Source organism: Marmota monax, unplaced genomic scaffold, assembly GCF_021218885.2.
Source record: "Marmota monax isolate L192 unplaced genomic scaffold, Marmota_monax_Labrador192_F-V1.1 WCK01_AAM20220418_F8-fsc00187, whole genome shotgun sequence".
NCBI classification, from domain to species: Eukaryota; Metazoa; Chordata; class Mammalia; order Rodentia; family Sciuridae; genus Marmota; species Marmota monax.
Window position 1 is genome coordinate 447,667 of NW_026694837.1, and position 27,196 is coordinate 474,862.

The 27,196-nt window shown below is 41.0% G+C and overlaps 1 protein-coding gene across 2 annotated transcripts in view; it reads left to right on the forward strand.

Annotated features, from left to right (window-relative positions):
• Positions 1 to 27,196, forward strand: part of Rcan2 (regulator of calcineurin 2) — a 246,490-nt gene that overhangs the window by 207,552 nt on the left and 11,742 nt on the right. For both annotated transcript variants that reach the window (XM_046426169.2, XM_058573187.1), the window contains 2 exons: positions 15,713 to 15,886; positions 18,626 to 18,797. In XM_046426169.2, the coding sequence (XP_046282125.1) occupies positions 15,713 to 15,886; positions 18,626 to 18,797 (346 nt within the window). The remainder of the gene's footprint in view (positions 1 to 15,712; positions 15,887 to 18,625; positions 18,798 to 27,196) is intronic.

Here is a 27,196-nt window from a genome sequence, read left to right on the forward strand (position 1 = left end):
AGGATTCAGAGACCTGGCAGAAAATAGACAAGAGCCTTTAAAAATTCTGCTCTATTTTACACCAAAAGGTGTAAGAGGATCTGAAAACTGCAAGACAAGAACAAGCTGCTATGAAAAAGGACCTATCTTAGAACAAAGGAAGAAGTACTGTGCTTTCAGAGCTTGGGGGGTAGCAGGGGGTTCAGTAGAAGAGGTGAATGGACACAACTAAGGAAGAGGTTGAGGATCTAAAAAATAACCTAATGAGAGCTCTGAGAGTCAAGAGAGAGATGAAAAATATGGAAGATAACTGATAAATGCAGGAAATCCATATCCAACTAGGAATTGGGGGAAAAGCAGAAATAATAGAGGTCAAGAAATTATCAAAACATTAATGTGAATAGCTGTAAAGAAACTATGAAGAAAGATACAAGAAGAACCCCTGCATGCTCCACAGGAGGAGTTGGCAATATTTTTTCTATAAAGAACCAGATAGTAAATATTGTAGGCTGGGGGAGGGAGGGACACACATCTTGACTCCCTGTTGTACCCTAAACACTTCAGTATATAACAAAGGAAGTGATGTGACTGTATCCTCTGTGGCAGGTGACACTGTTTCACCAGCCATCTTGACCAATTCCCAAGGCTCATGGGGAGTGACTCACAGAGGACTTTCTAATAAAGCATGGATGAAACATGAAATGGGCAACATAATGAATTTGGCTCTGGTTTGCTGACCTCTGCCTTCCGTGAAAAACTGGGAAAAGCCAAACACCCAGACACAGGTGTCTCAGCTTCAGAACCCCAAAGAGTAGGGGAAAATCTGTAAAGTCTCTGAAGACAGAATCGGGCAAGGATCATACTTACATTTCTTGTGCGTAGCAGAGTTGACCAAAAATCAGCGAGGCCATATTCTTGGAGAAACAAAAGCGATTCTTGACCTGGGTTCTTGTTGTCAGTCGAAAGTTTAGAGTGATGGCAAAATACATGCACATTTGGTGATGGAGTCACTCAGGACATGTACCACTTGTCAGCTTTGCAGGGCAGGGGTTACTCAAAGACATCTTCTCCCCCCATACACTTGGACACACCCACAGCAGAAAGCAGTGCTCCAAGAAAGATTTGAGAAGCAGTTGAAGTGATCCAAGGTTGAGATGAAAGACTGTCCTCCAACAGAACTAAAAGTTGATCAGTTGAAAGTGGGACAGGAATTCCCAAGGCTCATGGGGAGTGGCTCACAGAGGACATTTGATACAGTAACTCAAATGATGCTGTTAGCAATCCTGAAAAGCAATTCTGTGGTGACACCAATGAGATAAAGCTATGTCTTCTCTTCAACAAAAATAGAAGGGCATTTAGAAGTTCTAGGAAGAATAAATGAGACAGATGTGAATCTTTCATCAAAGGAGTGGAAATGTGTGCCCTGGATGGAGTGAATAAAACTATCATAAATGTGTTTTTTGAAATAGAAAATCCAAATTCTCACAGGTCAAGAGAATTAGGGGTGTCACTAACAGTTCTGGTAATTTTTGTTTGTTGCATGCAGTAGTTGGGGTTGCTCCCTTATGCTTCTGGTTTTGCCCTGACAACACTTCTGCTATTTTTTTCCAAAGAGTAGGGAAAATCTGTAAAGCCTCTGAAGACAGAATCAGAGAAGGATCACACTTCTTGTGCATAGCACAGTTGGTTAGAAAGCAGTGAGGCCACATTCTGGGAGAAATAAAAGTGATTCTTGGCCTGGGTTCTGTTATCAGTCAGAAGTCTAGCGTGATAGCAAAATATATACAAAATATTTTACAATGTTTCTGATTTAATTCCTCAGTAGCTTCAGATTTTTGGTTTTTTGTTTTGTTTTACATTAGATAATAGGTCTTAATATTTTATTCCAAAGTCAATATTACCTTTAGATTTTCATGAAACACATGACACATTTTATACCTAGAAACATAAAATTTTTCTTAGGACGTTTTATTAAAGCTTTCAAAGATTCCTTTAGGAAACTGATATTTCTTGCCTTGAAGTCTTATTTTTCTAAAATTCAGAAATTTTATTCTTTCTTTCTGATATACTTAGGTAAAACATAATGCTTGTTTTTTTAATAGAAACTTTGACAGCAATTACTTTTGATGGATGGGGTCATTTTGTTCTTATATTTGTATATACTTTTTCAAGTGGTCTACTATGATCACGTTCTTTTCGAAAAAACACTGATCCTTTCAAGTTACACCATGGTTCATAGCTACAACTTGGCAAACTTGTGAATGAGAGACTTGGTATTTCCATCACTGGCCCACAACCTCTAATGAACCACTTACTCATTTTTGGCTTTGGTTTTATGAAATGAAAAATTGGGATGAAATGTATATTTGAGGCTTTCTTTAAAAGTTATCATCTCAGACATGTTTGGATGTGTGTGTGTTGCTTTTGGATTATTTGAAGTTTTGCATCATTCAAAAGGTTGAAATCTGCCAGAGAAGTTTCTTAACTTTAAATGTTGCTGTGAGGTCTGTAGGTTGTGTTGTATCCATACCTCTGAGTCCCAAGTTCTGGTGCAGTTTTGCCTGCAGCCAGTGACAAGGCCTTGGATGTGTTGCCTCCCTGCTCAACTTTTACATAATTGATTGAAATAGGTCATCGCTAATGTCCTCTCTAAGAATAGTGATACAGAGAGAAAACACAATTGCTAGGAATCTTTGGAAAAAGTAATTTGAGGGAGGTAAGGAAGTCTGAAGTTTATATTCATGCTGTAGAGTCCAAGAATGATGTCACTCTTATGAATATACTGCTTGGTCTCCAATGTACATGATTAAGAGACATGAAGCCAAGATAAATTATCTTGGGGTTCACCTTACTGACATTTCTGCATGGAGCTTGCACCATCTGAATGTCTTCTTCACTTGGTTTGCAGGTCCCTCCAACACAATGTCCCAACTACCCAACAGGTTCCCTCTCCCTAGAGGAAAGGAACCCAGTGAACACAAAGACTTTGTAGAGAACAAGATAATGTAGTGACTGCAAGAACAAAGAAATCAACAGGAATAATTACCAAACATACTCTACAAATGTTAATTAACACAAAGAACTGAAAACCACTAACGCCCAACGATGATATTGGTCATTCCTAATTGTACAATTATATCAGTTTGTTTAGGGAGTGCTTAAATCTCAAATGGTGCAAACCATGTCTTCTAACCTAGTACTTCTCAAACTTAAATGGGATACTCATTATCTGAGGACTTTGTTGAATTGTAGACTCAGAATCAGTAGGACTACAGGTGTGGGACCTCAGATAATGCTTCTGATAAGCGTCCAGGTGGTATTGCTTACTGGTGGGGGCCTGCAGTTCACAGGTGGACTATAAGGATGTATAGCACTTGAACAGTGTCTGTATTCAGGAGGATCTGATAATTCTTAGTGATGATTATTTCTGAGAGGTGCAAGAATTTCAACTCCGTGTTCATGTGCTATAGTACCAAGAGTTGACCAGCAGCCAAATATCTTTAATTGAATATTTAATAGAATCCTTCTTATAAACTCACTTTGGAATTTTAAGCACCCTTAAAAACATTATTTTAACTCTTTAGAATACAAATGCATAGCCTTTGTAGCAAGAACATCAATAGAATGTGTATGATTTGTTCCTGAGAACCGCAGAGAAGGATGTTTGAAAAGGTTCTTTCCATGCATAGAGCTGTCTTGTCTTTCCAGAGGGCTGAGGGCCACAGTCTAGGAATCACTGATTCCGGGGAGCCAATTAGGACCACATAACCACTGTGCCAAGATAGTCTCAAGGTTGTAGCATAATGAATAGTAGCTCCCCTACTTCAAAAAGTGTTCAGGGTTGGACAATACATTATAGGGTCATCCTACTTATAGTGAACTCTGGGGTAAGTTACTAGCTTCACCCAGCTTCCCTGACTCTCCCCTAATCTTTCATTTCTACCATGTGGAGAAAAATAATTCTACATGGAATTCTCAGTCAAATCGCCTTGCAGGACTGGGGATGATTTTGGCCCTAAATCAGGCTAATGTTTAAAAAAAAAAAAAAATCTTGAGCTTCTGTATAGAAGCCCCCACTCCATACACACAAAATGCGTGTATTGTGAGGAAATACAGTTCCAATGCTATGATACAATTTACAGGTGCTTCTAGTCCAAACTGCCCATATAAAGCTCTCATCCTGTTGAGAGATGTAGCTTCTAGATTTCCCACCACTTTTCCTAGGACTATACAAGAATTTTTCACAGTGCTGCTGGTCTTTGAAATATGTCTGGGCAAAACTAACTCAAGACGAAAATGTGTCCATCCCATTGGACGAGATGCATCAAAAGAGATAGTCACATTGACCAGCTTCCCTCTGCGGGAGGCAGGCTGGCCTGGAAGTTCAGAGCATAACTCCAGGTGGCAGGATCTGTGTTCCATCACTGACTAGCTAGCCACCTTAAGCGGCGTTTATTTTCTTTCAACCCATTTCTTCATTTGCCTTGTAAGTTTTATTGTGAGAATAAAATTATGAGGGCTTCAGGGAGGACTTGGAAAACAGAAAATATTTGAACCTTAGCCATTATTAACTGTACCTGCCACACTTATTTATTTGTTCATAAATACCCAAGTGGAAATTTAACCAGTGTGCAAAACTACAGTCTAAATTGTACTCAATGGTAGTATAGCCACAGAATACATTTGTTTTTAGTAAACTGACTTCAGTCTTGCTAGGTGTTGACCATCATGTTCCAACCTGAAAGTCTTCCTTTTAGGTATCTTCTATCCAGACTTTGTGATGGGTTGATATAGTCAATATATTTTAAATGAGAAATTTAATTTTATATAAGGTTATATCACCAATATGCATTCTCTTCTTATGTCATTAAACCAGAACAGAGAAAGCAGAACCGAAATAAGAGGGAAGAAAGGGGCCAGTAGAAAGATCATTAGGAGCATAAAAATTTCACTTTCTTTTTAGATTCAATGACTGAGTCATAAAAAAAAAATTGTTCATTTCTTAAAAGAATGCAAATGCCATTTCAATTTCATGGGGAAAATAAGTTAGAGTAATACCACGCTGCCTTTGAAAGGCTTACTTTGATCATATGCCAAATGGGAAAATGAATGGATTAAATTTTAAATTGCCTGTCTTCAGAAGGACATGACGTGGAACATATTTAGGATTTAGCCCTTTAATTTAACATTAAATTTCCTAAAAATGTCCTCGTCAATTATTGAAAGGCTGTTATTAAAACGGGCTTCATCTCAGTCTTGAGAAGCTAAAATGCCCCTGTTGTCAGAAGTTTGCTTTCTACGTCTTTCAGCTGCAATGCTGCATGGCATTCTGGAAAAAAGCTATTTCCCAAACCAGTCTGGGCTGGTAAGCAGTGTGTCATATCCGCATCAGTAAGCCCCTGACCCAAAGTTTAGAATTCACAGGAGTTGTCTTCAATGAGGCATCTCATTATGAAAATGAACATAAGCACCATGTAAGTGCTGATTGTCAAAAAATCTTAGATTTCTTTTACATTTCCTATAATAATGATGGTTCTTGTGCTTCAAAGCCATTCCTAGAGAAATATGGCTTTGGACCAACTAATATTTTTTATCCTCTTCCTCAACCACCTGGAATGCCCTCCTTCAGAGGAGAAATCAGATTAATGTGACTATAAATCCTATGATGACACTGCCTGCCTAGAGTGACAGGCTTCTCTGAAGTCATCTACCTCCAAGCATTTCCATGTGTCTAAATTCTACCTTTGTCCATCATTTCTTCTGACAACTTTAACAACCCCTCAAAACACACACACACACACACACACACACACACACACACACCATTTAAATATGAAAAGAAAGTATTTGAAAGACCTAAAGAAGCAGAGATTAAGCTTAGGTGGAGGAAGAAAATGTGGTAGCAGAGTGGTCACCAAAGACTTCAGGAGTGAACTGTGCAGAATTTGCTTTTGGCTTCCACATGATAGTATAGAGGATCTTAAGACATGTGTTCAGAACATGTTTGTTAGAATTGATGGATAGCTTTGATAAGAATACAGTCATCAAAAGGTAGCATGTAGGGGTGGGGCTGGGGCTCAGTGGTAGTGCACTTGCCTGGCATGTGTAAAGCACACTGGGTTTGATTCTCAGCATCACTTATATAAATAAGTCTGTCAACAACTAATAAAAAGTAAAGAGGTAGCATGGAGAGGAGCACTGTTCTCTCAATACTGCATGGTTTATTTCATCACCAAGAGGGCCCTTTCTATAGTTGGCACTTAGTGAACGCATGAGCAAAACACAAAAATGACATCATTCTTGCCTTGAAGTCCAACTAATGGAGTAATTATTCTACTAACTAGACAACTGTGTTATGGGAACACAGCCAAAGGATATCAGACCCTCAGAGGGATTCAGGAAGGATTTCTCATACTTGAGGTCTAAGCTGAGACAATGTGAAGCTAGCTGGTGAAAAAGAGCAAATGCCTGGCTCTAGGAATAAGTAGTGGAAGTTCAGCTAGAAACTTAGGAGATCAGGTAGGTCATAAGCAGCATATGAGGTTCATATGGGGGAGGGATGGCCATTTTTTGGACGGACTTTTAATGCTAAACTGAGCCTCATTCTGAAAGCTATGGGGAACCCCTGAAGAATTCTGCAAGGGAGTGATATGATCAGAATATTCTCTTTTTGAGGGACCTCTCTCGGAACAAAGATTCAAGGCTGATTCTAGGCTAGCTAGACAGAAGATAGGGAGACCTAGTACAAGAATAGAGTAAGCTGCACTGGCCCCAGAAATTGGTGGCAGAATGAAGAACAGGGAACTGATATCAGATAATGAGGGTCCAGAGAACACAGGATTTGTTAACTGGTAGGATGCCACAGTGAGGGAGCAGATAGAGATGAGGAGAACATTGAACTGCCTGGCTTGATAGGAGCCATTCATCGAGATAGATGAGTGGCAGATTTATAGACCCTAGCAAAGAAAATTGGCTTTAGGCTCATTAAGTTTAAGGTACCTGGGGTGTATCTCACAGTCAATGTTCAGGAAACAACATGGAGTATGGAATTCTGTGGATGCGTTTGTCTAAAAGATCCTTGAAGTGTGTTGAGGGGAGGGGGCAAGTAGGAAGGACAAAGCTAATCTGTGCATAAGCTTCTTTTCAAGCAGGCAGCTTTTCCTTTGCTGGCTCTTTCTCTGAGCTCCAATCCCTGCTTATAGTGCAGGGTTCACAAAGAGAAGGAGTAAAGGCAATTGCCCAGTTGATTTCCTCCTTAAAATTATTTGATTTACCATATTGTTTTGTAAAGGGCACTTTTAAAGCTTCACCAAAGCCAGAGCAGTGACTGTACACCTGCAATCCTAGCTATTCAGTGGACTGAAGAGGGAGGATTACTTGGATCCAGGTGTTCAAGGCCAGCATGGTTAACATACTGAGGTGACATCTCAAAAATAAAATAAAATAAAAAATGTTCTTTAAAGCTCCACAGAAGTTGATGGTTAATTTGGGTTCTATATTTTAAGTAGATAATAACATCAATAAAATCAAGTTAGTATAATTAGAGTTAATTTTATGAGATTATGCTAGCATTCGTATAATTGCTCTTTGCAATCTTTAAGTATTATCTACAGGTGCAAGTATAGATACAAACAGACACCAATGTAATATCCTTGAATATAGGGAGATTTGTACAACTGGAGCTAATGGGTCAAATATAGATATAGAAGCAAAATATTGTTAACCTTCCAATCTGAGGTTAGTAATAGCTCACACAAAACATGATGCTCGGCACCTTTTCAAGTGATTTCACTAAACTCACTCACTTTATAAGACACTTCTATAAAGAGATACTGTTGTCCCTATTTTATAGGTTAAAGAAACCGAGGTGTCAGAGGGTCAATGCACAGCTGGGTCCAGAATTTGGTAGTGTAGTTCCAGAGTCTGTGCTAGTAACAATTTTATCTCCATATAATAAGTAAATCAACATTTCAATGAACATAAAATGTGATTCCCATTTTCTTAGAAGAGCAGGTAAGCTGTGAAGGAGACTCTGCATTTCATCAATTACACATGCACAATTAGAGCCTACATCTAATCAGGCTGATGACAGCCACGGATATTCTTGCAGATTAATGATCAGAGAAGAGGAACTGACGGCCCGGAGAGGGATGAAGCTATCATTGGCCCACAGAACTGCCCTGAGCCAAGGCAGCCACTGATATTGTAAATTGAAATATGGCAGCTATAAAAAGAATGTCAGATCCTTCCTCTGCATAAAAAATATTTATTACCATGCAGAGAAGTCCAATTTTGTGGCATACAGCACAGATCAGTGTTCATAACTATTCTCTCGGAAGTTTGGTCTGGGTCCACCCTTCTTCCCATTCTCCTGTGGGAAAGATCCTCCTCCTCCCCTCCCCCCTTTTTTAAAGAGAGCCCTTGGGCTGACTAATATCCTGGGATAGACAGGAAGCTTTCACTTTCAAGCAGCCATAAACTGTATCTTACTTGACAAAAACAGGCTCCATTCCCCTGGGCAGTCAGGAGGGGGCAGGGCAACCTTCCAGAACAAGCCTTAGGTCCAGGTCCTGGGAGAGTCTCATTCACCCAAAGGGTGAGTAGCCACCACATGGAATTGACATGATAAGGGTCCTAGGCACATAAACAGTGCCACCTGTATGTTCCTCTCCTGGTTCACTCACCTGACACTTAGTATCCCTTATTGGACAATTGCAAGACAGATGCCAAGCAATTCCCTGCTTGTTCTTGCTTCTCCATCATCCATCACTTTTGTCTTGTGTGTTTCCTGGCCCACAGCTCCTGGAACCCTTGTAATATTGGGAAGTGATAACACTTTTTGTATGCTAATGAGATAGGTAGAGGCCCTGGGTAGCCTTAGGATGAGCTTGTTACCAAGGAAACTTTGGATTAAAAGGTGGAAACTTTCAGCCCCCATGCTGGGTCTCTGAGAGGGGGCAGAGGAGCCAATGGCATAAGCAATTCTGCCTTTATAATGAGGCCTCCCTCAAAATCCCAAAAGGACCATGTTCAGGGAATTTCACATAAAGGTGCTGAGAAGAGTGAGTATCCAGAGGCAGCATATGAACCTCCTCCACCTGTTACCGAGTTGTATCTTTGTGTGTGTGGTGCTGGGGATTGAACCCAGAGCCTCTTGCATGAGAGGCAAGTACTCTACCAACTGAACTATATCCCCAGCTCCCAAATTGTATCCTTTATAATACATGGAACTCGGGGAGATGCTTTGCTTGTATTCATCAGCCATTCTAGCAAATACTCAAACCCAAGGGGAAGGTTGTAGGTCATAGCTGGTGGGTCAAAAGCAGAGATGATACTTGGAATCTGAATTGGGGACAGCCTTATAGAACTGAGCCCTTAACCTGTAGGGTCCGACATTATGTCCAGGTAGGTAGTATCATAGTGAAAATGTAGGACACCCATTTGGTGTTCACACACCTGGGGAATTGCTTAGTGCTGGAGGAAACTCCCATTCTGGTGGCAGTCAGTGAAGTGTGAGTACACAAAGAAAACAGTGGCTTTTCCTCTACATGGTGGTGATACAAACACAGCACTTTTTTTTAGCTGTCCTGAAAACCAGGTCTCCAGGCCACTTTGTATACAAAGTACACGTTTCCAGGAAAGGAAGCTTGGAGTCCTCTGATTTGCATTGACCTTTACCAAGCCCTTATAAAACCCTAACAATGTGGTCACATGGTTATACATTTTTTAAAAAATTGCAAAGGTTATTTTTTGTGATTTTTTTGTTCTCATTTTTAAAAAGAATAACTTTTATGCCTAACTTTGGGTTAAAGAGGGATCCCCAAGTTGTATTCACCTCCATTCAAAGATCATTTGAGCCCCTGTTTTGTTACTGTTGTTGTTTGGGGAGTTTGTTTGCTTGGATTTTTTTTTCCTGATTCTAAATGCATCAGGTGATGCTCAGTGGAACAGGGGAAATGGAAACGTCCTTAAATAAAGGAAACTAAAAATGTACCCATGCAGGGTAACATCACCCAGCTATAGTGAACTTTGGGCCACCACTGCGACTGAAAGGAGAGAACACACACCATGGAAAGTGCTCTGCTGGGAGAAATGTGTGGTGAAGCTAAGAGGTTTTAGGACCAAGTGGCTCCTTTTCGAGTTTGGGGTTGGGTTTTAAATCATTGTCTCTCTGAAAGACTCCAGAGAGAAAGCATAGAAACTTCTATACCTTGACCAGCAAGTTATGTGACAGGAGGTCAGGCCATTTCCTTTATAAAGGAAGGAGGATTGTGAGCATCCTCTTCATAATGATGTTTTATTTAGGTAGCATCAAGACCAGTGGTGGAGCAAAGCATGATTTCATATAAACCTGGCTGGCCTAAGAAATCCTGATAGGTCCAACTCCAGAAGTGACAGCTGCCACATGCAGCTGGTCAGTCCCTTCACAGAAAGAGCCTGCATTATGAAAGGTTTGAAATAGCGGTCATTCTGAGAGGGGGACCTTCTGAGAGGCTCATCAAAGCCAGCATGATCCATAAAAATGGATTATGCACAGGATTGGTCCATGGAATCCACTGAGAGGTGATAAACATAAATTGTTTCATTATTCAGTTTCTAGGAGGTGCTAAATGGCAGATGAGAGCCTTATGATTTTGAGCAAAGCTGAATTCCTTAGTAAGATATTTACATCCACAGGGATCTATAAGTGTAAAAATTGAAAAATTAAGTCATAGTATATGGTTTGGAATGCAGATAAAGGTGCCATTGGACTTCTCTAGCAGCACTGCTCTTTAGGATTGTCAAGGAGGCTGGTTTCCTTGTTCCTGTTTTGGGGACTTCTCATCTGCATTTTATCAACGACATTTAGGTAGTATAACTCATTGTGGTTTTGCTAACTGGCTAAGTTTGTGACTTTGGATAGGTGATTGAATTCCCTGGCTTTCAGTGGCTTCCCATGTTGCTCAGGGATAATAACTATCAACACTCCCTCTTGGACTTCCCAGAAGCATTCAGTACCACTGTCTTCACCCTCTTCAGCCATGTTCTGTGGTCATTTTGTTGTATCTTAAGGTTCTCTCTAGACCTCCTGTCTTTGCCTCAACCCAACTGAATCCTTTTTCAGAGATCCTATAGTACAGCAGTTTTCAAAGCTTATAGATTCATCTGGGTTCCCAAGACCACCTCCCATGAAGTCACATTATTTTCATAATAATACTAAGACAACCATGTTGACATTTACACCAGTGGTACCAAAGCAATGGTGATTAAAACTGCTGGTACTTGAGCATGATTCAGTGCAGAGGCACCAAATATTCTTCACGATCATACACCCACAGGACAAAATAAACAAAGAAAAACCCACAAGGAAAAAATCAAGAAAGGTCAGTTTTAAAAATGTCCTAGATGAAGCAGAAAAATTATTAATTTCACTAACTCTTATCCTTGAGTGTGCTCCTTTTTAATATTCTAAATGACAAAATGGGAAGTACTTAGCTGCTTAGGCACTTAATTTGCTCATGGAACAACATATTTACTTGAAAGAAGAAATGGAAAATTACTGTTATGCAGAAAGGGATCTGGTAGACATTTTCCCAAAAAATGAAATGAGGTGAATCTGTTGATTCAAGGAAAATCACTGACAGTGTTTGTTACCAGTGATAAATAATGAGTTAAGATTTGGAAAGCTTGTATCCACTCATGTGAATCTGTCAGCTTTCTAATATCTAAACATGTTTTAATAAAATAGGTGGTAATATTAATATCAGTTTCATATTGTATAATGAAACTGATTATTTTGGGAAAACTGCATGTATACTATTACAAAGTCATGCAGTAGTTTAAAAAATCCAGAGTAAAAAATTACATAAATATGTCCTAATATCATTAAATGAAAACTGTCATTTGATTATGGCTTTAAATTCAACATTGCGGTCCACTTTAAGAAACCACCACTTGTCGAGTTTTAATGAAGTATCAAGGAAGAAAATTCAATTACTTGAAAAGTTATTAATGTATTCATCACTTTTTCAACCACACATCAAGTTAGAAATTAAAGAGATTTGCAAAAGTGTAAAACAATGGCCAATCTTCGCACATTTCTTTTTTCTTGTTTTGGAAAACTGACTTCTCTTAAAACAGTTAGGCTGACATAATGGGTTTATTGTTGCTTTTAAACAAATTTATAAGAAATATTTCAAGATGTCTGTTTTAACTTCTAGTTCAATAAGCACTGACAGATTAAAAACCCACATTACAAGAGCTCTTTAGGATCTTCAATAATTTTTAAGAGCTTGGGAGGGCCGATATAGAACATTTATCCAACTTGAGGCTACAAAGAGAACTGATGATCAAGGAAATGAGGAATTCATTGGGTTTCTGGGGTTCCCATCTGAAGAAAACTGTCAGAGGACAACAACATTTGACTATATGCATGGTGGAAACAGTATCAAAATAATAGATCTGCCATAATAGCAGGTGGAGGACCCCAGCCGCCAGCTCTTTCTACCAGTGTTTTGCCTCAGGACACGTCTGGCAAGCCGATTATGCTGGATCAACCTCTAACCAATTTCATCTGGTATCCTGTTGCCTCCACAAATGAAATGTTTGCAATGTCACCAGCAGAAACAGAAATAGAGATGGCTAGCAAGTCCCCAGTTCTTGGCCAGCTGTCACCCACTGCAACTATAAGTTCCCAAAAGACTCGGACAAAGAGGACCTGCCAAGTAAATGTCAGCTATTGATTATTATCAATAGAGACGTGAAGCCTCATATGGTATGGTGAGAACCCTGGCCCCCAAGTTCTGGGTTCTACCCAGATTGGGTACAAGAGCTCCATCTGCTTTTTTTTTTTTTTAATCTCAAGCCAAAACCAAAGAATAAATGAGGTTTATGTCAATGGCCAATTCCATCTTGATGGTGGCAGCTGCCCCGAGTCCCCTCTGGAGGATCAGTGGAGAAAATAATGTGATCAGCTCCTGATGTCTGCCATGACCTCACAGCACAGTGAGCCCACTGAAGCCTAACCCTGGGCTACTTGATTTTTTTCTTCCTAATCAAGTTCCAGAGGTCAACAACTCTAAAAAAATAAGACCCATCTCAGTTTATTAAAAATATTATGAGCTGAAAAGGAACGGAAAAAAACAACCCCCCTCCCAAATGCCAGCCTTAACAAGATACCCTAGGCCTCAGAGAGGGGATGGGCAGGCAGAACCCCCAATCTGGGAACAGAGAAACCAACCAGCCACAAAGAAGACCCAAGGATCTTGTCCTAAAACATACTGGAAGTGACATAGAAATATGAGTTTTAATCTCTTAATCCTTCCCATTCCTAAAATTCCCCACATTAATCAAACCATTTGACCATCTCAAAGCACTTTCATTGCAGAAAAACAAAGTATTTTAATCACTGGAATTCCTGGTCAGGAAAACTTAGGACTATAGTAAAGAATTCCTTAATGAGCCCCCAGGTGTGGGAGTTGGGGGATCCCAGGGCTAAACTACTGTCCTGGCTAAGATGAGGAAAGGTACGTGTCTTGCTCTTAATAGGCAAATGAATAGAACAGAACCTGAAAGTGGGGGGGGGGGTAGGAGGAGGAAGAACCTCTAAAGTCCTTTTAAGTGTTAAGAAACAAAAAGTTTAAAGAATATTCTCTGGGTTTCTTGGACTGGATGAATCCGGTGGTGTAAAAGAGAAAGTGTGTAGGCAGACACTCTTCCGTCATATCCAAGGCGTATTCCTACAGCCTCAGGACAGAGATATCTCACAACCTGGTGCCAATTCTTAGACATGGTCACACTTTAGCCTTGGGTCAGTTTATGGCTATCCAACTCTTGCTCTCGTTGACATGACCATCTCTTCCTATCAGTCCAACATATAATTCTTAATAGAGTTGAAAGCATCGCTGTAGTCGTGATACTGAAAGCTCAGTCCTTGTCCCCCATGCCAATCCAGTAACCAGTAATGAGGACAAGGCTTTGAGATAAAGGAAAAAGGAGTTTTATTGTGTTTCTCCTTTGTTAGCAAAGCAAGGGAGTCCTGTCCCTCAAGCTGTGATTCTAACGGTCAGGGGGAACAGAGGACATTTAAAGAGGCATTTCACCTTTTTCGCCCGTCAGGTGTCATAATTCATTTGTAGCCTTGAGAGCTTAGATACACAGGGGCCAACTCCAGAGTCTGGACTACTTCATTCCTGTGGTCTGTGAGCCCAAGGACAGATAACTCTGCCTAGGATTGGAAGGTTAATCTATCTTCCCCCATGATTTGGGAGGGGGAAAGGGAGAAGAAAAAGGAAAAAAAAATATATGTCAGTTTTAAAATAAGTTGCAGTGGCAGAGTAACAAGGGTTACATTAAAGCAGGAAGTGGAACCTGTCACAGTCAGGGTCACGGAATTTGGCTCTGCCACTGATTGGCCATGTGCCCTTGGGTGCCTCCTTATCTCTTCAGACTTCCGATTTGTAAAATGCTGAGGTGAGGAATAAAAGGTCACGTTCATCATCTCTTAGGCCAATTTCAATTAAAATTCTATGAATCTTTAGTATTAATGGTTCATGAATCTCCTTCCTGATTGTACTCACTCTTATGGCAAAACAACTTTACTGTAGAAACCAAATAAGCAGGTGGGTTTTTTTTTTTTATTAGAAAAAAAAGTTATTTCCATAGTGTTAATTTCTCCAGTTAAAACACAGTTATTTAATATGCACTGATAGTCTTACTTATAATAAGGATTTTGTTTTAAGACTCAAAGGGATCAGAGAGAGGGCATTAATACACACACACACATGGTTTTTCCTTTTCTGCCTTTCCCCAGTCTCTGGGTGTTCTCTTATGTGTGTCTGTGTCTGGCTCTCAATTGTTGTGTCATTAAAGGTCAGAACAATATGATCCTCATCTCTACAAGACTGTGCCTTGTACCAAGCGAGCATGTAATAGATATTTTTTCAGTTGAATTGAAATTGTGCATTGAATCAAAATTTTTATATTATTTCTTTGTATCAAGATAGACTTGGCTATGCTGCAGGAATAAAATTATTGCCAGTTCTCAGTGGTTTAATGCAAAAGAGGGATTTTTTTCTTGCCAAGGCCAAGGTGGCTACAGGTTGGAGTGGGCATAGGAAGAAAGCTATTTCTGCTCCACACAGACATTCAGGGACCCAAGATGAGGAGAATCCTATTTCTGACAACTGTTCCTTAGACAAATCTTATTTTCCTCATCTGGAATGCATGACCTCTTCAGAGAAAGACACTGAAAAATTATTCAAGGACTTTTTCCTGCCTTCTGCACACATTTTACTAGGACTAATCACAGCACTACCTGGCTAGAACATTTTGGGGAGGTGTGGGAATTCCACATCTTTAATCAAGAAAAGTGCTCCAAAGATAAGAATGAATAACGTTCACCACATACTTGGTACCTCTAATATCTTAGAGAATGGACTCCTTAGAGAATCTATGACAGCTATGATACTGCTTCCCAGAAGAAAGCACACAACATTTAGCCCAATATTCAACATGTTTCATGTGCTTTGAACCCTATTCATTAGTCCTCCACAGACCCCCAGATCCAGGTTATGAATCCTTGAACTGAATCCACAGACATGAATAGCATCTGGCAATAGACTCAAAACATACATTGTGGGTGTTCTGACTTCAGTAATAATGGCCTGTTTCCTCAGTTACTTGTTCTTGTCAGATCTGGCATCTCACAAGACACATGAACCACTGGATCTTCCTCTGTGTTTGTTTTTATCAGGAAAAATTTGAGGGACTGTTCCGGACTTACGATGACTGCGTGACATTCCAGCTCTTCAAGAGTTTCAGACGTGTCCGAATAAACTTCAGCAATCCTAAATCTGCAGCCCGTGCCAGGATAGAGCTTCATGAAACCCAGTTCAGAGGGAAAAAATTAAAACTCTACTTTGCACAGGTAAGGTTATTCTTGATCAAAATTAATCCTTTTTTGCCTTAGCAAATTTTTTTTGCCTTTTAAAAATGTAAATGGAACTCTTTCTACTTTAAGATTGGTTTATAGTCTATAATTAGTTCACTGAGAAATAGATTCAGATCATGATTCCCAGACAGGCACAGCTGAGTGGATGAGAAGCAGGTACCAGGAGCTACCAGCTGGGGCTCTAACGTGGGCAGCTCATATAACCTCTCAGGGGCTCAGTTCCCTCATTTGTAAACTGAGAATTATGAGATATATATATACCCTCACTGTTGCCATGAAGATTAAATAAGTTTTGTGTTTTCAATAGCTTGGTCAATGCACAGTAAATACCAGTTAGTAGTTATAATAAGAATGATTTAATCATGACTCCTAACCTTTATGTTAGGGTTATAAATGAAACTTAGTTTTAGTGGACTATGTAACTTTTCTAATGATTCCTATTCATGGCAAAAGTTTACAAATATATGGAAATTAATTTTGTATTTTAATTCATGCAAAAATAAATTCTAGCTATTTCAAAATAGGATGAGTAGATCTTGGCAATGCTCATGAAGTCCACAGCAACAGAAAATCAGTACCCACAGTGTTCCATCAATGTTCCCACTGCCACTTTAGATAACCTTGATCCACCTCTTAAGTGACCTGCAAACATTTTTTTTCATTTGGACTCTGCAGAGAATGGCACAGTAAAAATCACATGGACCTTGGTTACAGACCCATGTTCGAATCCCACAGTTGCTACTAACTTGTGTTGCTTGATCAAACCTGTTTCATCATCTACTAAAGTCTCACTTGGGCTAAATATGGTGGCACACACCTGAATACCAGCAGCTCGGGAGGCAGAGGATCACGAGTTCAATGGAAAGGCACTAAGCAACTCAGTGAGACCCTGTCTCTAAATAGAATACAAAATAGGGCTGGGGATGTGGCTCAGTGGTTGAGTGCCCTTGAGTTCAATCCCTGGTACCCAAAAAACTTGGTTCTTTAAAATGATAAACAGCTACCAATTTCACTCCTACATATTGAAAAGAGGAACTCAATACATGTCCAAATACATGTACCTGCATGCTCACTGTGACTCCATTCACAATAGACAAATGGTGGACACAACCCAAATGTCCATCAACAAATGAATGGATAGACATTGTAGCGTACCCATACAATGTCATATTATTCAGCCATAAAAAGAAACAAAAAACGTACCACATTTTCTTTATCCATTCATCTGTTAAACTGTGGAACCAACCTAGGTGTCCTTTATTTATTGTGAGTTCATCTGCTCTAAATGCTAATGTGACTGTCACTGTAGTACGATTATTTTAAGTCCTTTGGGTAAAGACCAAGAAGTGGGATAGCTGAGTCAAAGGGTGATTCCATTCCTCCAAGTTTTCAAAGAAAATGTGGTATATAGACACAATGGAATATCACTCAGCCTTAAAGAAAAATGAAATTATGGCATTTGCTTGTAAATTGATGGAGATAGAGAATATCATGCTAAGCGAAATAAGCCAATCCCCCAAAGCCAAATATTTTGTCTCATATGTGGATGCCAATTCACAATAAGGGGGGATGGTATGGAAGAATAGAGGTACTCTGGATTAGACAGAGAGGTAGAGGAGGGGTATAAAGGATAGTAGAATGAATCTGATATTATCACCTTATGTACATATGACTATACAACCTGTGTGATTCTACATCAGGTACAACCAGAAGAATGAGAAATCATAAGTTATGTATGATGTGTCAAAATACATTCCACTGTCATTTATAACTATTTTTGTTTTTGTTATTTGTTCTAATGATTCATTCTACAATGTGATGAACCCTGTAAACTTTAGACTAAGTGAAAGAAGCTAGACACAAAAGGTCAAATATTCTATGATTCTACTTATAGGAAATATTTTTCCAGAGTAGGTAAATCCACAGAGGCAGAAAGCAGCCACCAGGGCCTGATGAGAGGCTGGAATGACAATCACTATTTAATGGGTGCGGAGTTAGGGGAGACAGAAAGGGTTTAAAACTGGACAGAGGTGGTAGTCGCAAAGACACGGACCATGTACTAAATGCCACTGAACTGTTAACTTTAAAATGGTTAATTTTACATCAATAAGAAAAAGGGCAGGAATGGAGGGAGATAATAGAGAATGGCTAGGAGCGGCGATGCATGCCTGTCATCCCAGCGCCTTGGCGGGAGGCTAAGGCAGGAGAATCACAAGTTCAAAGCCAGCCTCAGAACTTACCAAGACCCTAAGCAACTCAGGGAGACCCTGTCTCTAAATAACACATAAAATAGAGCTGGGGGTGTGGCTCAGTTTAATCCCCACCACCAAAAAAAAAAAAAAACCAAAGCCAGTTGGCTTAGCAGCTTTCTTGTAAGGGTGAACCAGCAGCATCAGCACCATCTGAGAACTTCAAAACTTAGGAGAAATGCAAATACTCTGGCCCCCTCCCATCCCTCCTGCATTAATGCCTTGGGTGAGGCCCAGCAGCCTGTTTTCCTAAGCCCTCCAGGTGACATGGATGCGAGTTAGAGGAAAGATCCTCTGTATTAAGGATTGGTCAGATAGCTGAGCACAGGGCGTGTGGTTAGTAGTTATTATTATAGTCTGCTTCATTCGTCACAGGCTGAAAATGAAGATCCACATCTTAGTTTACCAACATGGCCCATCTGAAGCCACAATGAGTAAAGTGTCTCCCTCCTGCTCTGTTTGAAAGGTCCAGACTCCAGAGACAGATGGAGACAAACTGCACTTGGCTCCGCCACAACCTGCCAAGCAGTTTCTCATCTCGCCCCCCTCGTCGCCTCCTGTGGGCTGGCAGCCCATCAGCGATGCCACACCGGTCCTCAACTACGACCTCCTCTATGCCGTGGCCAAACTAGGACCAGGTAAGCTCTGCGGCCCTTTTTAAAAATGAACATTCCTCAGCAACCTAGAAGCGCCAAACAAGACAAACAACCTCGAAATCCTGGGTTCACGGTAACATCTGCACTTCTAAGTGGATTTATTGCTCTGTGTGGACAGCGGGAGGGATGATGAATGAGGACCGCAGCCTCCAACTTTGCACCTCTTTAAAAGCAATTCCAGAACGTGCACAAAAATGACTGCAGTCCTCTTGACCTCTGGGTTACAATGCAGATATCTTAAGATCTGGCAGCACTACCTTATTCTTCAGGGATTTCTACCATGAGGAAGTTTTCTCAGAACAGGCAAAATGGCTCCTATCAGCTGGTAGAAGGTAACCCAGTTTTATTGCTGCCGCAGGTCATAGTACATACCCAGGAACTCTGCTACAAGACAATGCGCCTGCCAAAGGGAAGCCTCCAACTCCCCAAGAACTGAGAGTAAACCTCCAACTTTAGAATAATCTTAGGGTCACTTGGTTCCAGTGTTGGCATGTGTAGCTCTGAGTCATTCTTTTTCACTGCAGCATACTCTTCCAGTACATGAATATATTACCACGCCTAGACCACCTTAGGATTTTGTTATTACCATCAAAGCTACCATTGACATTTTTGTATCTTTCTAAATGCACATCTCCAAATATTTCTTTAGGTTTTATACCTAAGTATAATACCATCTTCAATTTCAGGAGACAATACCACCTTATACGTCATGTTATTTTTCCCATATTATATACCAAAAGGGGAAATGGTAGAAATTGGAGGGACTGAAACCACTGGCAGCCCAGTTTTCAATGCAGTGGAGCATATGAGGAATAACAGCCAGTGTGTCTGCTTCATCTATTGGGGGTTCTCCAAAAATATAATCCCAATGCTCTGCCTCCACCCCAAGAGCTTTTAGTTTAATTGATCCAAAGTAAGGTCCAGCCGTCAGTATTTTTTAAAGGCTCCCCAGCTGATTCTAACATCAGATGAGTTCAAGAACCATTGGTAGCCAATGCCAAATTTCAGGAATAATACTTAAATTCTCACTAGTATTTCTGGGTATGGTTGGCAAATCATTTGGCCCAAGAATCAACCACCCAGGAAATCTTTTTTTTTTTTTTTTTTTTTAAGTAATGGCACATAGTGCTTCTTGTATACATAAAGTTTCCAATGCTGGAAATTGGGGTGGCCAAGTATCCTGGTTTGCTGAGGCTTAGAGGGGACTCTGGGGTATGGGATTTCAGTGCCCAAACTAGGAAATTCCCAGGAAAACCAGGTGGAGCTGGTTACCCTGCTGGCTACTCAGATGGAGATGAGGCCATTGGATTCATAAACAAACCCTGCCTGAGAACTAGCAAGCTCCTTGGTGGGGAGTGGAGTATATGGGGAGTAACAGCCAGTATGTCTGCTTCATCTACTGGTGGTACACCCTTCTCACTTGAGTTCTCTCTCTGAGGCTTAGATTTGTCCCCTGAGGGGCAGGGAGTTCTTTGTAATCACCAGCAAGTCACTGAGCTCCTGGGGCCTGTGAAATGGCCATCATATTCACCCTTGAAGAGCCACTGGGAGAAGCAGTAGGTGTCCAAGATGGGCTGGAGAGGGAAGGAATAGGGAGATGTTGTGGAATGTGATCTCCTTGAATGTCTAGTTCACAGACAGGAAGCGCCTGCTTCCTAAGCGGGCCATGTTTGTGATGTGCTTTATTGGTGGTGAAGCCATTTCTCGCAGCAATTCAGGACATTTCAGAAGCAGACAAGCTTGTCAAATCCTGAGACCAGTTAGTGCCACAGTCATTGAAGCTGCCACTCTGACACCTGTGCCCAGGTATTAACAGGAATACATTTGAACACTCTGTAGAGTTGTTTTGAAGGTCAGCAAATAGCATTCCTCATAGAATCACTAAGATCTTGGCCAGAGGACCCAGGAGTCACTGGCTGACTTCGCATTTTACAGGATAGGAAACTGAGGCCCGGGGCAGAGAGAGAACTTGCCCACAACAGAGCTGCTTCCAAGGCTGTGTCCTTCCCTCTTCTAAAGGAGGCCCCAAGTGGAGTCAGACTTGCTGGCCTTCAGTGTCCTGTGGTCTCTGGTCCACTCACTTAGAACTAGTAAAAGTCAAGCCATCATCATCTTTTTTTAAAAATCAAGAATATGATAAAATAGTCATTCGTAGTCTGCGTTCACAGAGCTTGGTGCAGAGAGGAGATCAGGACAAGTGCCAGACACCCTCACTGACTGATGGAGCTCAGTTCAGGGTCTGGAAGGCGCCACCAGGGACAAGTGCAACCTGGGACCAATGGAGTGGGAAGTAGCACCCACAAGAGATGCTCACAGAGCCTGGCACAGAGGAAGGGAATGGTCTTAGAATAAAAAGGGAGAAGTTCTTTTAGAATTGTGAATAAGTGATCAACAAGGTTAAAATGCCTCTCTTTTACCTTACAACCTTCACCTTCCTTTATCACAACCAGTGAACTACCTACCATTTTGGAAGTGCCCTGCATGTGGTAAGGACAGAGCTAGGGACTGTTATTACCCCCATGTTACAGGAAATGGCTAGAGAGAAGAATGAGCTTTTCCAAGGTGACACGACTGGCTAATTTTCAATCCTGGCTCTTCTGATTCCCAAGGGTGATCTTCACCACCGGCCAGTTGGCTTTCTTTGAAGGACACTGGCTGCCTTGGCTGACCTTAGGCCTGTTCTGCTTTTACACTGGCAAAACATTTATCGTAACCCTGAGGCGACAGCTCTCTCTCCCACCACTTCCAGAAAGCTTAGCCCAGCATCTGCTAAGTGCACCCATGAAGGCCTATGCATCATTGTGTGCAAAAATCAAAGGTCTCTTTATATTTTAAAGGATGACTTATATTGTTGTCCATGAAACAGCCACCCCTTGGATGTATTTTCCTGATGGCTTTCTCTCCATTCCTTGCCAGCGATTTGAAGCTGTTTCTCTCCGCTTCCTCACCCCACAGAAAGAAATGATTTGTATTCAATAACTGAGTTGAAAATATCACAGAAGTTATATTGGAGGTTGCGCCAATAGAACACCAGAGACTGAGTAATTTATAAAGGAAAAAGGTTGTTTGAGCTCACAGTCCTGAAGGCTGGAAGTCCAAGAGCATGGCACTAGTGTCTGCTCAGCAAGGGTGGCAGAGAGAACACGAGGGGTGGACTTGCCTTATAACAACCAGCTCTTGTGGGGACAAATCCAGTCCTCAGAGAACTCAAGCGAGAAGGGTACCTCCGTCTCTCCCTAGCTCCTCTCCATGGCCCCAGCACCTCCTAGCACTGCCTCACTGAGGAATTAGTGTTCCAGCCCATGAACTTCTAGGGGACAAACACCAACTGCAGCAGGCCCTGCTTCAGCTGCACCAAGGAAGGAACAGGCTCTACCCTGGATCTTGAATACCCGCATCTCTGCCCTCTCCCCCCAGCAAGGTGCCAAGGCAAGGAGCCTCTGTACTCCTGGTCTTTGCACAAGGTCTCACTTCTCCTGGGGTAGTTTTCTACTGTTCAACTTGCTGCCTTTCCTACATTTTGGTCTTCCTAGCACCTGAGAGCACCTGGTACATGGTAGGTGCTCAATAAGTACTGAATGAATGAACCAAGGGACACATGAATTGAGGAGCCGCTGGCCTGCTTGGGGATAGTGTCTTCTCTAGGAAGGTATTGCCGGCTTAGGGCTTTAGCCAGACTGAGTCAGGCAGCACTGAGCTAATGTTTTCAATAGTGAAATGACTTCCAGCATTTCCATTTAAAAAATGATTTCATAAAATTCATTTTTAACCCTTTGGCAGAATCATTTCAGTAACAATGATAACTCGTTTCATTTTAAGAGATGACTATCTCAGCCCCAGAAGCTCAGAAACAAATTAGAATAAGAGCAAGAGGAAAGCCACTCAGATGATCAAAGGAATGGAGCTGTACCAGGGAGGATGGCTTAGCAGCGGAGTGACTGGGAAAGGACACAGAAACCTAAAGAGGCGGGGAAAGTCAGTGGAAGGTTTTCCTGGCCCTTTGAACTCTTTGCACAGGGTCTTTGTTTAAAAAGAAAAATCTCAAAACATGAGAACACTTTAAGACTTCCACATCAGCACTTCCGATTATTTTGTTTGCTTTCCATTTTAAAAAATTAATCCCTACACTTGTTGCTTAGATATTGTGTTAATCATCATTTCTTTGCTTGAGTTCTGTGCAATATTCATACAGGACAGTGACAAAACTCATGTGTCAATACTTAATTTAGAAGCGTTAACATTAATGCTCAGTAAATTCTCTGGGGGTGGGGAGCAGGAACATCTCGGAGCAGGGATCTAGGGCAAGAAGGGCTCAGGGTCACGTCAGTGCACCCACTGGCTGGTGGGGGCTTCCCAGGGAGGCATGGACACAGATCCTGGCTCAGATTAGCCACAGCTAAATCAGCATCCCTGTCCTTTTAAAAAGGGACACTAGTGATCCTCTTTCAGAGAGGGCCAAGTCAAGTCAAAAATTTCTAGAAAGATCCAGGCAGAGAACAAAAGAGCCCTGACAAAACCTGACCCTGTGGTTCATGAGGAAATCCTTTGAACTCATTAATAAGATGTTACAACTGGAGACAAGGGCCACAGAATATTGGAGAACTTTCGGTTCTGTGTCCCACAGCGAGAGCAAGTTTGATACTGTGCCTCTCATAATTTCTTAGAATACAAACACTCTTAACCATTGTCTCCATGACTGTATATTCTGTCTTTGACCCGGGAAGTAAAATAAAAAAAAAAAACCAATGACTTAACATGTAGTGCTGACTTAACATGTAGTGCTTACTGTGTGTTAGGCACTGTTCTAAATACCTTACTATATCATCTCACTTAACAGTAGCACACAGTCACAAGCATTGTCAATATCATACAGTTGGAAAATGTGAGGCACAGAGTGGTTAAATAAATTGTCAAGGTGCACAGCTGGTAAGTCAAAATGTGTTCTTCCGCCACTGGAAAGAAGCAAAAACGTACTCTGCTTTTTCAAACTTTCAACCTCCCAGGGCGGAAAGGTCTCTTGAATAGTAAAATTAATTTCTCCAGAAAAAAATTAAAAATTGTTGGGAAAGGAGAGTTTACGAACACAAAACAATTTAAACATTTTTTTTCCTTCTATATCTTGTTTGATTTTTATCCTCCCACCAAACCAGCCCAGTGCCTCAGATTTCGGGGCCCAGCCCTTGCTTTCCTTTAATGTCCAAGGGGACACACAGATCAGAATTTGCTACCTTCTCTTCTGTTTAAGGGGAAGTTTATCCTATCAAAATAGGGGCTTTATGTTTCTATTCAACCTAGTGAATTTGTAGAGTCTCATCACCTAACAGAAAATTAGACAAACCAAGATGGTCTCTGACCTTGACATGGAAAATGAATCGAAAATTTTTATTTGTTTGATAATATCTATTGTCATAATACCCTAATTTCAGAAACAGTACAATGCTGTTTTTCTTTGTGTTAAAAAAAAAAAAAAAAAAAAAAAAAAACCAGCAAAACAGCTTATCCATACCAGTTAGCAAAATATGGCAAAATCGAGATGCATGCCCCACCAAACAGGTGGCAAGTCAGGGGGCCCCTGGTATGAAATGCCAGCCTTGTTCTGTTGTCTGGATGGCTCTGGAAGGTCATGTTCATTGTCACTGAAAATGCCTGCAGGCAGCGATATGAAAAGTCATTGTCTACTCTTTTTTTTCCTGCTACTATTTTTAGCTCTTGTTAGGGAGATCAATTTTAGTTAACTACAGAGGAAGGTTTAAAATGGAGCTGGAGTTTCAAGTTGCCTACGTCTGCTATATTTAGATTTTTTTCCCCCTAAATTCTGCTCTATTGAAACATGCCATAGTAAAGCAATTTTGGTGTTTCAGCTTGGTACACATTGTTTCCCGAAATGGAAAATATACTTCCTTAATTAACGTAACTTACAAGGAAGAAACCTTTTCTATTCTAGGCTCTGACTTGGATGTAGAGAAAACTCAGTTTTTAAAATATAGATGAGCACCTATATTTGGGGTACGTGTAGGATGAAATATTATATAAGGACTCCGTCCATTCAACAATTTTGCTATATATTCTGGTCACCAGACATGAAAGGCAGAGAAAGAGTTAGCACTCACCTTGGCAATTAGTACCCTCTCCCCACATCATTCTCCACACAAGGACTCAGGCTTGTGATCCTGGAACACATTCCCAAGTTTCCATTTCCTTTCCAAGAATTTTCTCTGGGAGAATTTTTTTTTTAATAGAAAATTTTAAAGGGGCTTTTCTTCTGCTCACATAATTCTATAATTTTTTATCTTTAATCACTACCAACTAGCAACATGAAGCTCTTCCTTTACTTATTTCACAGGGTAAAATGTACAGATGGTAGATAATCTGAAAAGATACATAGGCCAAAAAAAATGAGAAAAGATGAATAATAAATTTTACCACCCTCAAATAAGTACTTTAAAATAGGATTCTTTTGGTGTTTCTCCTTCACTCTAGGTGTATGTGTGTTCTTTGAGCTACTGCCTTGGCCACACCTCTGATTCTAAGAAGGAAAAATAAGGCCACTCATGGAGGTGCATGCCTATAATCCCAGTGGTTTGGGAGGCTGAGGCAGGAGGATCAGGAGTTCAAAGCCAGCCTGAGCAATTCGGTGAGGCCCTAAGCAATTCAGCGAGACCCCATCTCTAAATAAAATATTAAAAAGGGCTGCGGATGTGGCTCAGTGGTTAAGTGCCCCCGAGTTCAATCCCTAGTACCAAGACAAAAAATAGGGTCCATTCCCAGAGAGGAAAACCTCCAGTCTCCAGGGAGTGCCCAAGAAGCTTGTGGTCTCTATCTCTGCTGCTCTCTTCTTGCCTGGGTGGAAAAGCCCCTTCCTCCAAGATTCAGAGAGGTTATTTGCTCGGCTCTTTCTCTCTGCCTCCCCACCTCTCTGGCCCTTTACCTTCCTTGAAAGTTTCTAGTTTTCATCTCAGTTACTAATTCAGATCCTCAATCACAGCACCCCATGAAGAACTTTGGGACCTACCTGTCTCAGGAGGGAATAAAGATAAGTGGTTACCCTAAACCTGTATGAAAAAGAAACCTCCAGAAGCAAATTTCCTTTTATGAAATAGACCCCCTCCCCGCCTTATGACAGATGTAAAGTATTCGCCCTCTCCCTCCATCTTTTAACATCTAGCTAAATCCTTCTCATCTCCCACTTTGATACAGGTCAGGACTGGGGAGGAGCAAGGAAGGAGAATCCCCGTCATACATGTTGATAATACTTTTTTCCTGCAGTGAACCCATATGACCCTTACTGAGGTGGGGAAGCCATGCCATGCCATATCATGGCCATCTCACACCTGACCCCAGGAGGCAACACACTGGCTACACTGTGGCACCTAGGAGAATCAATTGGAGCCTGCTGCCCATCTCCAGGGCTTACCACAATGAAACAGGAAATATGCACTCACAGAAATACAAAGAATCAGAGAGCCCAAGTTTACAGAAGACCAAACTCTGGAATATTTGTTTTAATCCTGAATCCTTTTCACTCTAAGAAAAGAAATGCTTTCTCCATAATAATCTTGTAAATAGGCAGCTACCAAATACCTGTGATTTTTAGTTTCCAATAAGCCCCTTTGCTCTTGAACACCACCTCTTCTATTTCGTAGCTATGGATGATGACCCAGCATGAAGAGAGGATTTTTCTCTTTAGGATGATGATTAAAACTCAGGATGTGTTTTTGATTCTAGGCTCCATCTTTTATGGGCTGTGTGAACTTCGGCAAGTTTTTTAGCCTCTCTGTCCTCAGTTTTCCAAACAGAAAATCAGGGTGTATATCAAAAGAGACAAGCCATATAAATATCTATGTCCAGCCCTGGATATAGTAAATGCTCAATCTGTGTCAACTATTTATTATTAGTTGACTGTCAAACCACATCTTAGGCTCCGAGTTCAGTGTATGGCAATATGAATGCCATGATGTTTGGAGCTGATTGTCCTATGCAAGGCAGTACATTTAGCATTCCTGGGTCTCACCTTCTAAGTGCCAGTTTTCACCCTGACCCAGTCATTAAATCATGGTGATGGCAACAATATCCACTGATAGACCAGCACTTGTTTAAGAAGGACGCTATAATCACACCAGTTGAAAAGTGACTAAGAGGTGTTGAGACAAGAGGCAAGGAGAGTCCAGTAAAGTGGAGGCACCAGTGTGTGCACAGAACGAGGGGAGAGGGCGGGATACACAGGAGTAGCACCTGCTCACAACTTTGTACTTGATCCCCATATGTGCGTGCGCATGCATCTACACACACACACATTTTTCCTTCCCCTAGGAAAACTAGAAGAAAGCAAGATTGCCAAGAGGTGGCTTTAAAATACCATTAAAATATTTGGTCTTTGTCCT